The sequence below is a fragment of the Alosa sapidissima genome, chromosome 12 (assembly GCF_018492685.1).
Source record: "Alosa sapidissima isolate fAloSap1 chromosome 12, fAloSap1.pri, whole genome shotgun sequence".
NCBI classification, from domain to species: Eukaryota; Metazoa; Chordata; class Actinopteri; order Clupeiformes; family Clupeidae; genus Alosa; species Alosa sapidissima.
This window is the reverse complement of record NC_055968.1, coordinates 14,692,701-14,708,310: the sequence shown is the minus strand read 5'-3', so window position 1 is coordinate 14,708,310 and position 15,610 is coordinate 14,692,701. Positions and strand designations below refer to the sequence as shown.

The following is a 15,610-nucleotide window of genomic DNA, read 5'->3' as shown; positions in this document are numbered from 1 at the left end:
CTGTTTATGTTTTTACAGAAAGGGACCTTAAAGAACTCAACCCTATAGAGTGACTATACATTGAGGACTTAAACAAACTGTGACACACTGGAGAACTGGCTTTAATTTGTTGCCCACAATGCAGTTCAATTCAGGAAGTGGCTGTTTTGAAGTGTCTGTGTAGTTGAAAGGTCGCTGGTGGGGTCTGAGTATATGCATACAGTAGGTGTATCAGAAATGCACTTATCAAAGCAAATCACACTTTGAGTCTGATCTCTCTTTTTAAACCTCCACTGTTATTGTTCACATCTAAGAGTGCTGTTTTTTTTTCAGATCAAGACCTTTCCAGAATGTCATTTCATTCATGTGTTTGATTTGTTAATTGGCCTCATTTCTATTTACTCCAGACAAGCTGACTGGGTGGTAGATTTGGTCAATACTGCCTATAATGCTGCATTAAATGGGGATTCATCATCTCTCTGCAAAAAAAAAGCAAAAAAGAGCACCACCTTGTGTTCACGTAAATGAATGCTCAAATCATCACTATCCCTAGTCCAGTCACAATGGAGATATCTGTGTGAGATTCCTGGTTTTGTCATTCTCTTGCCATTTTCTTCATTTGGATGTTGGGATACTAAGATCCACTCTTCTCTGTAGTGTTTGGTGTTTGTCTCATGCATCCTATTGTTGACTACTTTGACTGGACCCATCAGTGAGATGTACCTGTAAACTTGCACATTGTCCTCTCAAATCAGCCACTTCTGTATTCTCCTTTTTTTCCCTTTTTTTTAAAATCACCAGAAACCAGATATCCCTTAATTTGTGAAATGCTCACATACGACACTTTTCCCCTTTGGTCAGGTGATGACAAAAGAAATGATTGCAAGTATTTTCTATCCAGAGATGTAAAGAAGATTGAGAACAAGCCTAAAAACCCTAACGAATTTGTTCATTTTGTTTTTTTATTTTTATTTTGTAATATTCTGATGGAAAGCCCATACAGAGGAGATGGTAAATCATGTTTAACTGTTCTGTAGTTCTGATGTACGCAGTAGAAGTTCTGAATGTCTATCAGTGTTCTCTATCTTGCTATCATTTAATCTTCGTATGTGTGACGTTCTTTGCAGAACACTTGTGTTTGGCTCATGAAATTGATCTGGTCAGTGCACATAAAAAAAAAACAAATAAATAAAAACAAACATTTTAAGTAGCACCGTAGTTAGTCATCTTTTTTTTAAAGTTTGTTGCCTACCTTGATTAAAAAGTGACAACTATAATAAAGACCAGGGTGGCGAAATCAATTCAAATCGAAGGCGTTTGTTATTTTCGTTGCCTACTTACCAAACGGAGTTGTATTATCACTGTATAGGAGTGTGCTGCATCTGGTTCATTTCACGAGCCAGGCCATTCTTACATAATTAACAAAAACACCCATTATGGATCCTTTTTAAGCAAACCATGCTGTTTGCCCCCCTTATTCAATTTTGAAAAATAAACCTATATTGAAAAAAGTCTGGCTGTGAAGTTTGATACAAAAGTACAAGTAGTTGCCAATCATCATGTCTGTCATATTGTTAGTTCCCAGTTTAATTCCTTGGTATAATGCAAAGCCCTTTCAATTTGATATACCAATTGGCTAGTTTTGGAAAAGTAAGCCATATACTTAGTTAAGAGGGGTTTCATTGTCTTGGGTAAATACACTTAGTGTAGTGAAAAACAAAAGAAAAGTACTTAAGTAAATCATTAATTTGTTTCAAGATCACATACTCTTTAGTACTTTTTGGTGCATAATACTAGCCTCAAATCAACTTAAGCATGAAAGCACCAACACACGGACTGGTCTACAGAGTGGATCCTGAGAAACAAGTGGGAGGGACACTTCACTATGATTTGTACACTGATTGGTCCAGAGTAGATCCTGAGAAAGCACACACAGGACACATGGCTGAGACTGACAGGTTTTATTGACTATTTACAGGGGCTCAGAGTCTTTAAATCAAACTTAATCTGTTCAAAAGCACACCGGTCACCTTCAAAGTGGGACACACTGTCAAATATTGACTGGTTTGTCCAATCGTCCTGAAAAAAAGTAATCTCTTCCCAATATCTACAGTACTTTCTGTAAAATAAAAAAACTAACAAAAACCACAGACCAAAGTAATCAAAGGGCACATTCATCCAAAACGATTTTAATCTCATCACATCTGTGCTCATGGGAGGATATAAATAAATAAAATCACTCACGGGTTTATGGTATTTCACTTACTGGTTGACGCAGGTCGCCAACCACTCTTTAATGTATCAACATAGGTTGTCCTCTTGCTTCGCTGGCAGTACGTGTGTATATAGTAGGTCTGTAGAAGACATGATTGAAGAACTGGCCCAAAAAACATCGCCTCCCAACTGCACCCCCCAGCCCCAGCCGCTTAGAGTATTCTGACAACCGGCAGAAAGTATTTTCACACGACAGTACTTTCAACCGAATGTGTCTCTGGATCATACTTGTGTATGTACAGTACAGGAATGTAGACAGAGTTGACCAGAACAAGGCAGTCTAAATGCTAAATATTTGTGTGCAAGCTAGCCATCACGTTTAAAAAAACAAAAACATAACTGACGATGTAATTACAGTCTTGCCAGAGTTAAGGGTGTACACGTTTTGACTGCACTTGGCGGCCATGTTGGAGACACAAGGACAACGGCGACCACGACCAGGTCTGGAGGCATTACTGCGGCGGAGTAGGGTTTTAAAATGGCAGGTAGCTCAGAAGTGGTGTCCAGAGCACAGGCCAGGGGGGCTTGGCCAGAGAGCCACAGGAACACTGGAGCTCATACACTTCAAAAGGGAGGTCAACAGTAACGGCTGCAGTGAGTTCTTCCAGCTCAGTCTCTGGGCTCACATAGTGTCACTAGGGACGGAGGGTGTGTGTGTGTGTGTGTGTGTGTGTGTGTGTGTGTGTGTGTGTGTGTGTGGTTGAGGAGGGTGGTGAGATGGAGGTTGTAATGAAAGACTACGATTAGTTCTGATGTTGTATGATCACGTCAGAACCACTGCGTTCTGTGGAGACAGGACTGCAGTCTGAATGCAGAAGGAGGCTGGGGGCTGGAGAGAGGATGCCGAGTAGAGTACTGTTGGGCGCCCGCCAAAGTGGGCAGTAGCATTCAGAGTTTCAGAGCCACACGGCTCATTAAGACACACGCTTAAACACTCACACACACACACTCACACCTCACTTTATACATACACACATCTCACTTTACACATACACACAATAACACTCCTAAACATCCTTCCACACGTTCAATCATACTTAAAACACATACACAGTTCAGGAGTATATCCCATCTCCGTAGGAACGCTGTTGAGTCGAACAGTTATTTACAAGAGGAACCCACTACCCCGCGCTCCAATCAGAACCCAGCATCAGGTCTTATGAAGAGGGCCGAGAAGGCGAAGGCGAGGAAGACGATACCTCCAATGATTGTAACTGTGGATGGGAAACGCAAACACTAGTCAAGGCACTGACAACCTCCCATCCTGTAAGTCCACATTACAACACAGTATAAACAAGAAATGTGCATTCATGTGATTTGCGTTTGATGCATGCGTGCAATAAATCTCACCAGTCCTGACGGAGATTTTCTGAGCGACCATCCGTCCACCAATCACGGCCAGCCCTGTGCAAAGGCAGTGCCCCAGGGTCCCGCCCACTGCGACTCCAAAAGGATCCTGGGAGATGGACCACCATAAAGATCAGGCAATAAGTCAGGAAAATTTGCTACAATCTTCTTGCCAAAGATCCCTTTGGCCTACTCTGTCTCCTAATCAGCATGGCGATTTCAAGGGCACGCAAATACTGGTACTTAGTGAAAATTCCACTGTCGCCAAGGGAGAGACAGCAGACAAAACAAAGCATACTGCCCACTCCACCAGCCCAGTGAATGCTGCAAAGTGGACTAAAAATCCTGCTAACTATAGAGTTCTTACAGAGAACTCCAAATATTACAGGAACCCTCCCCAGATCAGCAGGAAATTACCCTACAACAAACACTTCACAAATGAACTGTGAAGCAAACCATGAAGCAAAGCATTAAGGAAATAGTGTGTTATATAGTAAAAGTATCTTTTTATGTCAGTTTGTTCATATACATTTTTTAGCACTGGTAAGAATAAACTTGATGAATAAAATAATATACAATTATATTTATCCTTTAATAGGAATATCTGAAGAGACCGGTCAATGCTCAAAGACATAAAAAAAAAGATTCTTAAAAATGTTAGTGGTACAGAGAATGATGGCTCCTCAATGTCGCTTCTCTCTCGACAACCAATAAAAACGTTGTAACCCAAACAACAATAAAAACCTGACTGAAGCGCTCTGAAAATGAAGTTGAGGGTGCTAAAAAAAAACACCACTGGTGGACACAGGCCCTTATATATAACTGTTCTACCAGTGGAGCTGCCCTGATGTTTCAGCCTCACCTCTCGGGCAGCCAGGACGATGGTGGTGAGCTGCGAGCGGTCGCCCCACTCGGCCAGGAAGGTGAGGGTGAAGGCCTGCATAAAGATGGGCGAGATGATGCTCCTCCAGCCCCTCTGGGGGGCGGCAGTCGAGCCCGTCTCCACATCCGGGGCCCCGTTGGCCAGCTTGGAGCGCTGCAGCTGAGGGGGGGAGGTAGCCAATCAGTGAAGAGATACCAACAGATGCCATGTTGAAGCATTTATTTGATTTCAGGTACAACAGTAAGAATAAGCCCTGGTGTTCAGAATCTGTGAGTATCTGTGTACTGATCAGTTGGGTAACCAGTGTGTATTAGCACAAGTAAAGGGAACTTACTGTGCATTTTTAGCAACATGAGGTGACTGAAGTAAATTTCTGTTCAGCGCCCAATCCAAAGTGCCAATGTCTGTGCTCACGCATAGCTGCAGTTTCTGTAGAAGTCGGTGTTTGTGTGTGTGTGTGTGTGTGTGTGTTTGCATGCAAGTGTGGTTACCTATATGAACTGTACCTTTGACTATGAAAGCAACAAGTGCAAATTTGAGACTACGAATGCACAACTATGCAAATATGTGTGCTGTGTGCACGAGAGCAATACTCCATATACCAGTACTTAACATCCAAACATGCAAAACATGGCATCCCTATGATATTAGTGTCATCATTGATATTGCTCTGAAGGAAAGATAATTGAACAGTGTCCCTCATTGTTATTGTACACTATATACAATATACCTTTTTATTAGGGCCCGAGCACCGAAGGGCGCAAGGCCCTATTGTTTTTGTAAGGATTATTATTTTTCACTATTATTATTATTATTCCACTTTTTTGCTTTCCTGTTTTTCAGGTGGTTAACATGGTCGAAAACTCTTGAAATTTGGCACACACGTCAGGTGTCACGCATCGCAGTTAGGTACAAGAGCTTGACCCTGGGCGTGGCCCAGGGACTCGCTAGCGCCCCCTTAGGTGACTGATCCCGTGGTTGGCAAATATTTTGAGGTGGTTAACATAATCGAAAAGTCTTGAAATTTGGCACACACATCAGGTGTCACACAAAGCAGCTAGGTAAAAAAGCTTGGCCCCGGGTATGGCCCAGAGACTCGCTAGCGCCCCCTTATGTCACTGTGACTTGTGGTTGGCATATAGTTTTAGATACACACACCAAATTTGGGGGGTGTATGTAACTCCCAAAAACAAACAACTTTTGTATTAACATGCCATTAGCCACGCCCACAGGAAGTGAGGTATTTGAGAATTTGTGCGTTGTGGACATGATCAATTTTAACGTACTCCTCCTAGACGGTTGATTTGATTCATGTCAAAGTTGGTATACATGACGCCGAGATGTTCCTGATTATAAATTGTGAAGCCTTTTTTTGATATGTTGTAATTTGACAAAATGGCGAAATTGTTCATTTTAATACCTTTCCACACAAACAATAAATGTGTCATAATTCACCATGCATGGCTTGAGATGTTTTACATTTCACAGGTCATTAAAGACCATGTTAATGATAATATTCACATGCCCATAATGCATGTTTGGCATAGCGCCACCAACTGGCAACAGAAAGAATGACAATTATCCTGATGTCACATGATCAATTTGAACAAACTCCTCCTAGACGGTTTGTCAGATTCATTTGAAATTTGGCAAACATTATGCCAAGATGTCGCTGATGTTAAATTGTGAATGGATTTTGGAATGTTGTAATATATTTGATATGATTTTAATATCTCACCACATAAACAGAAAATGTGTCATAAATCACAGTGCATTGAATGAATGGTCTGAAACTTCTCAGGTTAATAGATATCATGATTATGATGATATCCAGACACCCAATGGGCCTGCCTGGCATAGCGCCACCACCTGGCCAAGCAGGAAATGTGCCAGATATGGACAATGCCTTAAGTGATTGATCTGAAAGTTTACACAAAATTTGGATATCATTATTGTGATGACATTCACATGTCTAATTTCCATGTCTAACATAGCGCCACCATCTGGCCAACCAAAAAGTGTATCAGAAATGTTCTTTGCTTAAAATTAATGGTCTGCAATTTCTCAGGTTAATATATATTATGATTATGATGACACCCAATGGGCCTGCCTTGCATTGCGCCCCCACCTGGCCAAGCAAGTACATGTGGCAGAAAATAAAATACAAAAACAAATAGCACACGCATCAAATATGTACATTTCACAAACGCACCACGTCGGTGCTTTGTTGGATTCCGACATGTCACGGGTTGCGGCCCGCAGGTGCTCGGGCCCGCCATTGCCGCTTGCGGCTATATTCTAATTATATGTTTATATATGCATTTAACCATTCAACAACTGACTGCACCAAAGTGATGGGCCTTATCAGAGGAAGATACAGTTAAGAGACAGGAGTTGGTAAAGACGCAAATTATCAAATGATCAGGACTTCCAGGAGGAAGTGGACTAGCTAGCGGCGGCTGCCTCTAAAAGAGGAAGTGACCTCACCTCCTCGTCCTTTTTCTTGATCTCGGCCTGCACCTCCTCCAGCTCCTCCTGGCCCTCGTCAGGGCTCATGCGCAGGCCCTCGCGCAGCATGCGCACGCCGAAGATGGCGAAGAGCGCCGTCGACACGTAGTAGGTGTAGATACGTGGGATGACAGTGGTGGCATAGCCAAACAGCACTGTGGGGACATCAGGCACAGAAGCGTGAGTGATGAAGAACACAACAAGGGTAGAGTGAGTGAGTGTGAGTGTGTGAGTGAGTATGTGTGTGTAGGAGAAAGGGAGGGGGATGTGTTCGAGGCCTTGTTAGAGGACTTAAAAAGGAGATGTTGCAAAAATAAGTCCCCCTTCTCGCTCGCACGCAACACACACAAACTTTCACCAAGACATTCTTTCTCATCCCCAATCCCCCATTTACACAAGAAACAAAACAATACAACAAAACAATGGCATATGTGAGAAACATGCTGAGGCAAGAAGAGTGTGAAACAATTTCTCACATTAACTAATCTTTCACACATCTCTGTATTGGGGCGAGACCTCACAGGAAGTGTAGCTAAACATGCAATCTCAAAAAATAAACCATAGACTAAAGGGGAGTCCCAAGAGAATAAATAGGCCTTCTATCATAAGTTTACACACTGTTGTCATTGAAAGATCGCCAAGGATGTGATTAAGGACTTAAATTGGATATAACATCAGGTTTTGTATAATACAAAGGGCATACATGTATGGATTAACACTGGGTCTGACTGTGTGAATTAAAATTCATACACAAAAAATGTCACTTAACAGCCGCAAGTCTTTGATAAGACATAAAATATCCACTGGAATTTTATTTCCTTCTACTACACCTGCCAGGGAATTCGTATTTTGTGGCTAAGCATTTAGCATTTAGAAACATTTAAATGGCTATAGCCTACATTTAAAATAAAAATTGTATTAACTAGAAATGATGCCGCATGTGCAGTGTCTCCCGGCAACAGAAGATATCCTCCTGGGAAGCCAGTTCGAAAGTTTGTTTAGATCCAGTGAAAGTGCCGTCATGGAAACGGAACAGAACACTTCGGTACTCTATTATTAGTGCCACCAAAAAGCTTTGATCACATTGAAGAAGTGTGGGGAGGCCACGGTCACAAATAACTAATTATTTACAAAAACTAACAGAAGTAGGCTACATTTTATGGTAAGCAAATCTTAAAGATAGTATATTCTTATATGAGCATATCTAATGCAAGTGTAACAGAAACACCAAGATCACAAGGTTGACTGGGTTATGCTTGACTGGAGGACAATGACTAGGCTATTTCCAAATATTTGAGAACGTCCTCTGATATGTGCTTTCCTTTATGGATGGCTACTGTACTGTACAAGGAAACACTGGCTGTAATGCTGTCGGGTCACCAGAGGTTTGTCTCCGTCCACTGTCAAACACAGCCATTTCTAAAAATGGTCCCAGAAGGTTGGACAAAAACCTGTCCCGTTATACGAAGACTGAACTGCTGCTTTTCCAACACCACACTCCTGCACAGATGACCGCACGCTGTCTGCCAAGACGACCACCTTATCACTTTATAACAGCATAGATCCTATTTGTGCAAGGTGCCAATCGCCAGTTTCGCAAGTTAATATCATCTCCTGCCAAAAGGCAGGAAACTGTGCTCTGTGTCAGTAATAATAAAACAAAAACTCTAATCTGAGCCAAGCACCATCCACGGGTCACCACTCACCTGACAGACAGGTCATGAGCCCCAGAGCCAACATGGCCCCCACCAGGACTGTGAGGCGGTTATAGCGCATGGCCATGATGGCGGCAATGAAGAAGGTCTTGTCTCCCAGCTCGGAGACGATGATGACCGAGATGGACGCCACAAAGGCATGGATGAAGCCCAGCTCCCCCTTGCTGGGGTCGTCGGGACTGACCACTGGGCCATTGGGTCGGCCTGTGGGAGCTTTCTGAAAAGTGAACAGACAAGAAACAGAATACCAGTTATGGGTGTGTGTGTGTGTGTGTGTGTGTGTGTGAGGTCAGTGTCACTGTCAATGTGTCTGGGTGTGTGTATTTCAACCCGGTCTCAAAGTACTTAAAGGGTGTAAAACAATGACTAACAAAAAAGGGCAGGCTATGAGAACTCAAAAGGGAGAGCATAAACGTTTTGGTGGAGAATACCACCGACACAATGAGCAGTAGAAAGGTGATCATCAATGGCCAAATTGGGCATTTATAGTTTGAGGTTCAGTACACGTGTGGCGCTACTAACTTCACTAGGCAACAATGCAAAGAAGCGGCAGTATGACAGGCGTGAGTGAACGTGGGAACGTATTGTCTGATATTTCTCACACAATATCAGCACGCATGACAAAGATTCCGGTATAAACTTAATAAGGTTGTCAGTTCAGTTGCACGAGGCCAATAAAATGTTGTTTTACATTACACCACTGAGAGGCATTGGTAATATTAATTTTGGGTACCGATCATAACACAAATATATTCTATTCCAGTTTTGCGAGTTCATTGCCGCCCAGACTTAAACCAGGAAGCAACGTGGACATCCAATATAACATTAGCATTCCAATGCGTGTCATTCTACATATACCGTACTACGAACAGCATTCATGTATTTACTCAACTATCAATATTCGGCGATTGAGGTCTCAAAACTGTACAAATGTACAAATCCAAAGGCCTAATATTAATGTTAACTGACGACTAAGGTTACAATACAATGAATCAACAGTGTCACTAGCTGCTAGTTATTCATAGCACAACTCCAATGTTATGTTATAGCTCCTGGCCTGGCTGACCTAACCCAGATGACGATTCCACTTAATGTCATTAAAACCTGTTACAACTTAGATGTCACACTGAGCTTATTCAAACCAGTTTGCCGATGTTCGGCAAGAGCGCAGTAAGCTAACAGCTAGTTATTGCTAGCTAGCCAGGTGATGATCAAGGGACCATTAGCTTGTAGCTAACTTTAGCTGGCTAGCTACCAGTGCATGTTTATATAGCTCTAATGTATGTCCTGTATTGGTTAAAAAACGTTTGGCATCTGCCCAGCGAATTGTTCTTCACGATAAACGTCAATCTCAAACGTACCTCCACAGGCAGTTGTTCCTGTGCGGGTTTCTCCTCTTGAATCCCAACAACTCCGACCGAAAACAACGCGACTGTGAGGGACAGCAGGACGCAGATCAAACTGATCGCGCCATGCCAACCAGCGGCACTAAGAGCCATCTTCAAAACAACGTAGCAGTGCTAAAGATAACCGTGTAAGAAAAGAACACCCGCACATAAATGAGTGTAGTTGTTCTTTCGACTTATTCCCGATCGTCAACAAGCTACATGGTACTTCGCCATTAGTTCTCCATTTCCCTAAGTTTACTATAGAGGTTTTGGCCTGGACACGAACTTGCTACCCCTATGAGAGGGCGGCAGTGTTTCGTCGAATGATATAATTGGATTTCTGAGTTCAAGACGTGTACATATGGCTCTGACGTCACATCAACACAATGTGGTTATTGGACATTTTACCTATCATTAACGTACATCATGGAAAATGTTGCCAAGCTGGAAAGAGCAGACCCACTGTACTGAAAGGATGTGTGAGACTACATTACATTGACCCTTTATAGCCTACTATATATTAAACAAAATAAAGCATTCATTTTTACTAAATAAAATTAACAGATATATTTGGGGTATTTGATTAACAGAACATTGATTTTATCGGTTTATCCATAAATCATGCATTGCCAGGTTGCCAAGTTAAAAGCAGATTTATTGCAATAAATTATGACATACTAGCAAACCTTTTGGAGATCTTCAAAATGCACCAATTTACCTATTAAATCCATGGACAGTTTTGCAGGTTAAACAATTTGCAAGGTTTATTTCAGGACAGGGATACATTGACATCTGAGCCCTCTAGTAGTCTACTACCATCTGTTGACACAGCAGTCATGGGGCACGCAGCATTTTTCAGTGTGCACTAGAGCTGCTGCTGTCCATCAGCAAATTCCTATTAAACAATTCCCCTGACAGACTTTTATATAAAAGCGCTATCAATCACTATCAGTAGTAAAAGTCCCTCTCTCAGTTTCTTCTTCCTTTTGACCTGAGTGTTTTACATGATAAACATAGGCAAATCTTTATTTTCATTCAAAACAACATTTATGCATTATTGTTAACAAGTAGCAAAGTTATATTCATATTCACTTCAAACAAAAACACTGAAGGTTTGAATTACAGTACAAATGGAATGAAGGCCTTGCGCTGAGGCGGGTATTCCTCAAACTTGCTCCGATAGAACTCATGACAGAGCTGAGCTGTGAGCGTTTGGTTGAAGAGGACATAGAGCACAACAAGCCACCAGGTCACTGAGGCACCACCCAAGCAAGCGGCCATGGACACGTAGATGAGGAGCTCAGCAAAGTAGTGTGGGCAGGAGACAAGGTCAAACCAGCACCCGTGCGGCATACGGTGGGCAAGAGTTTTCACAGCACCTGAACAAGAAGTGCACGATAGTGGATAAGATGTTGATGATTCATTAGGGGTCATTATTTGAGGAAACAATCCCTCCCATAAGGAAGTAAAAAAGTGTCAATCAACAGACAATATGATTTTTATTTTACCCAATCCGGAATGGTCTCCCCTACCCACAGATTGTTAAATGAGGGACATCTGACACACATCCACAAGCTTCATGATAAAATAAGAAAACCAATATATCCTTTCATCGCTTCGCCTCATGTCTCATTATCCTCCTCCAGAGATCCAGTGTTAGACAGGCACTTACCTGTGTTTCCTGTGCGCAGGCTGGCCAGCAGGGCCAGGCTGTGGTGCTGAAGCCATGAAGCCCAGAGAAAAAGCCCTGTTCCAGCCACATGGTACCACTGCAGCTGGCTAAGCAGAGATGAGCCTGAACAAAACAGCAGGTGGGTATTTGAGGCCATGGTTTACCGTGGTTTTAGCTGAACAGTTACAGTAGGCATGATACTTTTATAACATGGTTACAACATATAGCCTAACCAGCAAGGTTTCGTAAAATAAACACACAGCAATACATTCAGTCATTTATTGATAACAGATCATCATTCTTCCTCCAATTAATGTAGTTCTTCAGTGACATACATCAGAATCATCGCAAAGCAACAGAAGTGGTTTGTTTGTCAGTTTGTTAGGTGCAGGAGTAATTGGCATGTAATGCAGTCAAGTGTGAGTGTCTAGTATTTTACAGCATCTTCATACGTGACTAAGCCAATCTGATCAAAGACCAGTAATATCTGTTATTTACTATTTACTTTAGCTAGATAACACATCAGATGTTTACTGGAATTAAGTTTAAACTCAGACATCTGTCTATTTACAACACTTTGGCACTTACTTACGGACAATTGTTTAATTGTAAACTCACCTTCATCTGAGGGTGAAATGTCAACACAGAGCACAGTCAGGCCTAGAAAGATGTAGTAACTCAGCCCAAATGCATACTGGACTATATGGATGACTCCATTGGAGAACACGCTGACATATAGGCACTCCAGCAGACGTCTTAGACAGTGGACCCATAGCAAAATGTGAACCATCCAGACAGACAATGGACGATCTGATGGGAGAACGAACAAGATGCTTAAATTGGCTTTTAAAAGAAATCCACCAAATAACCTCAAATTGCACAGGTTTGCTTGCAAGTGCATTATTACTTGTAACTTACCAGTAGCTGTGCTAGGTTGTTCACCTTTCAGGAATGACAGTGTGTCAACCAACCACTTTGGAAGACCCTCCTCCGACATAATTGCTCGGAGGAGCAAAGTAAGGAGGAACCCATTCCATACAACAGAGACAGCGTAGAAATGCCAGAACCATCTATTGGGAAGAGGTTATTTAGAAAAATGACATTAAGCTAAGAATATACCACAACATAGGTTATTACACACTATGATACTGTAAGTATGTCAAAACAATATTTAAAAAAAAAAAAAAAGAATATTGACGTCAATCGATGCAGTCTAACAATCAGGGAGGAGGTCAGGTGAGGTCATAGTTTACTGGCCTGTAGAGCACCCTCTTATAACTGTACACTACACACGCAATAGAGGTCAAACTTGGTATGGTAGCCTGCCTTGTTACCCCGTCTTGTCCCTATCAAACCTTTTAACTGTTGAAAGGGGATAATTCAACATAGGCCTATAGACCTTTGGCCTCACGTACATGTTTGTCTCTAAAAGAGAAATGTCACTGTTCTATGCAACAATTATCTTTGAGCAACAATGCAACAACCTACGACAGACATACCCTGGCCTTGAGAATCAATGCTTTCACATCACAGCAAAATAACAGAGAAAAGTGGTGTAGCTGCTGTCACCTTTTGGGAACATCAAAGACTCGTAGGAGGTCCGATCGCTTTATTTGTGCTTTGGTTTTCCCGTATCGGATTAGATCCTGGAAAAGCTGAAATGTATGAGATCTCTCAAATTTTTGAGGCACATAACGTGAAAACCTATGGAGACAAAAGGCCAGCAAAAAGCTAAATCCCAGTGAGAACCATGTCACATCTACCACTCGGAGTCCACCAAGCATCGTAATGCATTACGACGCACTGGTCCAGCATTCAAAACTGTTCGCTCGAACAACAGAAACAATGGTTCCACTTCGACAACGTGAGCTGCAGAGAGGTAGTAACCAATAGTAGACAACAGGTGGCAGCATGGGTCCAAAGAGTTTAGGCCTACAATGTGTTCATAACGGACTATAAATCAAATTCGTGACACAAAGTAAACACAGGCATGACAAGCACTCTGGTAATCACACATATTAATATGTAACTATTTTAGGGTAAAATGTAAACAACTTTAATGGTTTCCGTCTTTCCTGTTATTCCAAGACATTATAGACCTGCTTTTCAAGGCAATTGATATCAGCAAGACCTTCAACACCTATACAGGCCTACAGATCCCCTGCTTTTCAAGGCAATTGATATCAGCAAGACCTTCAACACTATACAGGTGTACAAATCCCCTGTCTTAATCTGTATTGACACAAATGCATCAATACACTGAAGATTCATACTTATTTGTAGAGACTAGTCTTTGAACTGTGTCAAGGTTAAAGGCGCAGCAGGACTTTTGGACAAGTGCAGATGGACCCAGCTCTAGACAACAAAGAACACCCAGGCATATTTGTTTAGGCTCGCCTTCTAACGACTGCAACAGGAACTTGAAAACGTTGTGGACCTTAGACACAGAAGGTTTCACGTTCCATGCAGGATCAAGAAAGAATAGTCCACCTTACAAAATAAAATACAATATGTCGGGCTCACATCCCAAATTTCCCAAGAATAGTCTATCTTGACCATTGTAGATCAGCCACGTCGCCTCTGCTCTGTTTATAAAACGAGTAATGTACACCATACATTTTTTTCATGACTTGCCTATCACTGGTGTAGAAAGGTCGCATACAATCAGGCTCCATATGTAATTCCAAAAAAGTTGGGACGCTTTGTAAATTGTGAATAAAAAAAGAATGCTATGATTTATAAATCATGTCAACCTTATATTTAATTGAGAATAGTTAAAAAATAACATATCAACTGTTGAGGGAGAGAAATTTGTCTATTTTATGGAAAATATAAGCACATAATAAATTTGATGCCAGCAACATGTCTCAAAAAAGTTAGTTACGGTGGCAACAAAAGGCTGGAAAAGTTGTGTAATGATAAAGTCAACATAAAGAGTAGGCCAACATTTCACAACTAGGTGAACTGGAGCCATGAATGGGGATAAAAAAAAGAGCATCCCAGAGAGACTCTTAGAAGTAAATATGTGGAGGTATTCATCATTCTGTGTAAACCTGTGTGGACAAATGATGAAACAATATAAGAATAATGTTTCTTATCATTAAATTGCAAAGGATTTGAGGATTTCATCATCTACAGTAGGCATACATAATGTCATTATTTAGAGAATCCAGAGAAACTTTTTAATAAGGGACAGGGCTGAATATTGGATGGCCGTAGTCTTTCTGGAGCTCAGATGGCACTGCATTGTAAAGAAAATCATTGTATGGGCTCAGGAAAACTTGACCACAGTTTAATACTCCATTCACAAATGCCTGTGTTAACTCTACCATGCAAAAAATACATTTAATTTAGACATGATGTAAAGTTACAAGGGATACAAGGAAGTTTATTGTCACATGCATATAGTTACTGGAAGTAAGAAATGCAGTGAAATGATGTCTGGTGTCAGCCTATTTGTGCAAAGTGGGGGGGTAAAAAGTGCAGTAGAAGAGGGGTTTAGTAGATTAAGTGGCAAGGGCTGCATAAGAAAGGTGGGGGAGGATTGGAATTGAGGGGGGGGGGGGGGGGGCGGCACCAACAAGGAGCACCCAAGAGCAACAGGGGCAAGGAAAAACTCCCTTACCAAGGAAGAAACCTTGGGCATATCCACTGCTCAAGGGGCTAACCCAACTGCCAGGGGTCTTGGTGTGTGTGTTGGGGGGATGACAGGGGAGATGGGATAGTGTGCTGTGTATGTGGGGAGAGGGCAGTGTGCAATATGTGTGTTGGAGAAGCTTCCTCATGAGACAATGCGCTGTGTATGTAGGGGAGAGAAGTTGAAAAGGGTCCTGTGGCTAGACCA

The 15,610-nt window shown here is 41.9% G+C and overlaps 2 protein-coding genes across 2 annotated transcripts; both read right to left on the bottom strand.

The window, feature by feature from the left end:
* Nucleotides 1-1,925: 1,925 nt before the first annotated feature.
* Nucleotides 1,926-10,420, bottom strand: tmem165 (transmembrane protein 165). Its single transcript, XM_042056983.1, has 6 exons — nt 10,068-10,420; nt 8,698-8,923; nt 6,971-7,146; nt 4,463-4,642; nt 3,604-3,709; nt 1,926-3,467 (listed from the first exon to the last, which is right to left on the bottom strand). The coding sequence occupies exons 1-6, from the start codon at nt 10,203-10,205 to the stop codon at nt 3,391-3,393; spliced, it is 903 nt and encodes a 300-aa protein (XP_041912917.1). The 5' UTR covers nt 10,206-10,420; the 3' UTR covers nt 1,926-3,390.
* Nucleotides 10,421-10,731: 311 nt separating this feature from the next.
* srd5a3 (steroid 5 alpha-reductase 3) lies at nt 10,732-13,588 on the bottom strand. The gene is made up of 5 exons (XM_042056982.1): nt 13,336-13,588; nt 12,685-12,836; nt 12,385-12,576; nt 11,767-11,889; nt 10,732-11,473 (listed from the first exon to the last, which is right to left on the bottom strand). The coding sequence occupies exons 1-5, from the start codon at nt 13,548-13,550 to the stop codon at nt 11,214-11,216; spliced, it is 942 nt and encodes a 313-aa protein (XP_041912916.1). The 5' UTR covers nt 13,551-13,588; the 3' UTR covers nt 10,732-11,213.
* Nucleotides 13,589-15,610: the final 2,022 nt, after the last annotated feature.

Coding starts and splice junctions, on each gene's coding strand:
- tmem165 (XM_042056983.1), bottom strand. CDS start 10,205: ATGGCTCTTAGTGCCGCTGGTTGGCATGGCGCGATCAGTTTGATCTGC. Junction 4,643..6,970: donor TCAAGAAAAAGGACGAGGAG/GTGAGGTCACTT, acceptor TCCCCCCCTCAG/CTGCAGCGCTCCAAGCTGGC. Junction 3,468..3,603: donor GAAAATCTCCGTCAGGACTG/GTGAGATTTATT, acceptor TCCCATCCACAG/TTACAATCATTGGAGGTATC.
- srd5a3 (XM_042056982.1), bottom strand. CDS start 13,550: ATGCTTGGTGGACTCCGAGTGGTAGATGTGACATGGTTCTCACTGGGA. Junction 12,837..13,335: donor GTCTTTGATGTTCCCAAAAG/GTGACAGCAGCT, acceptor TCTTCCCAATAG/ATGGTTCTGGCATTTCTACG. Junction 11,474..11,766: donor CCTGCGCACAGGAAACACAG/GTAAGTGCCTGT, acceptor CTTCTTGTTCAG/GTGCTGTGAAAACTCTTGCC.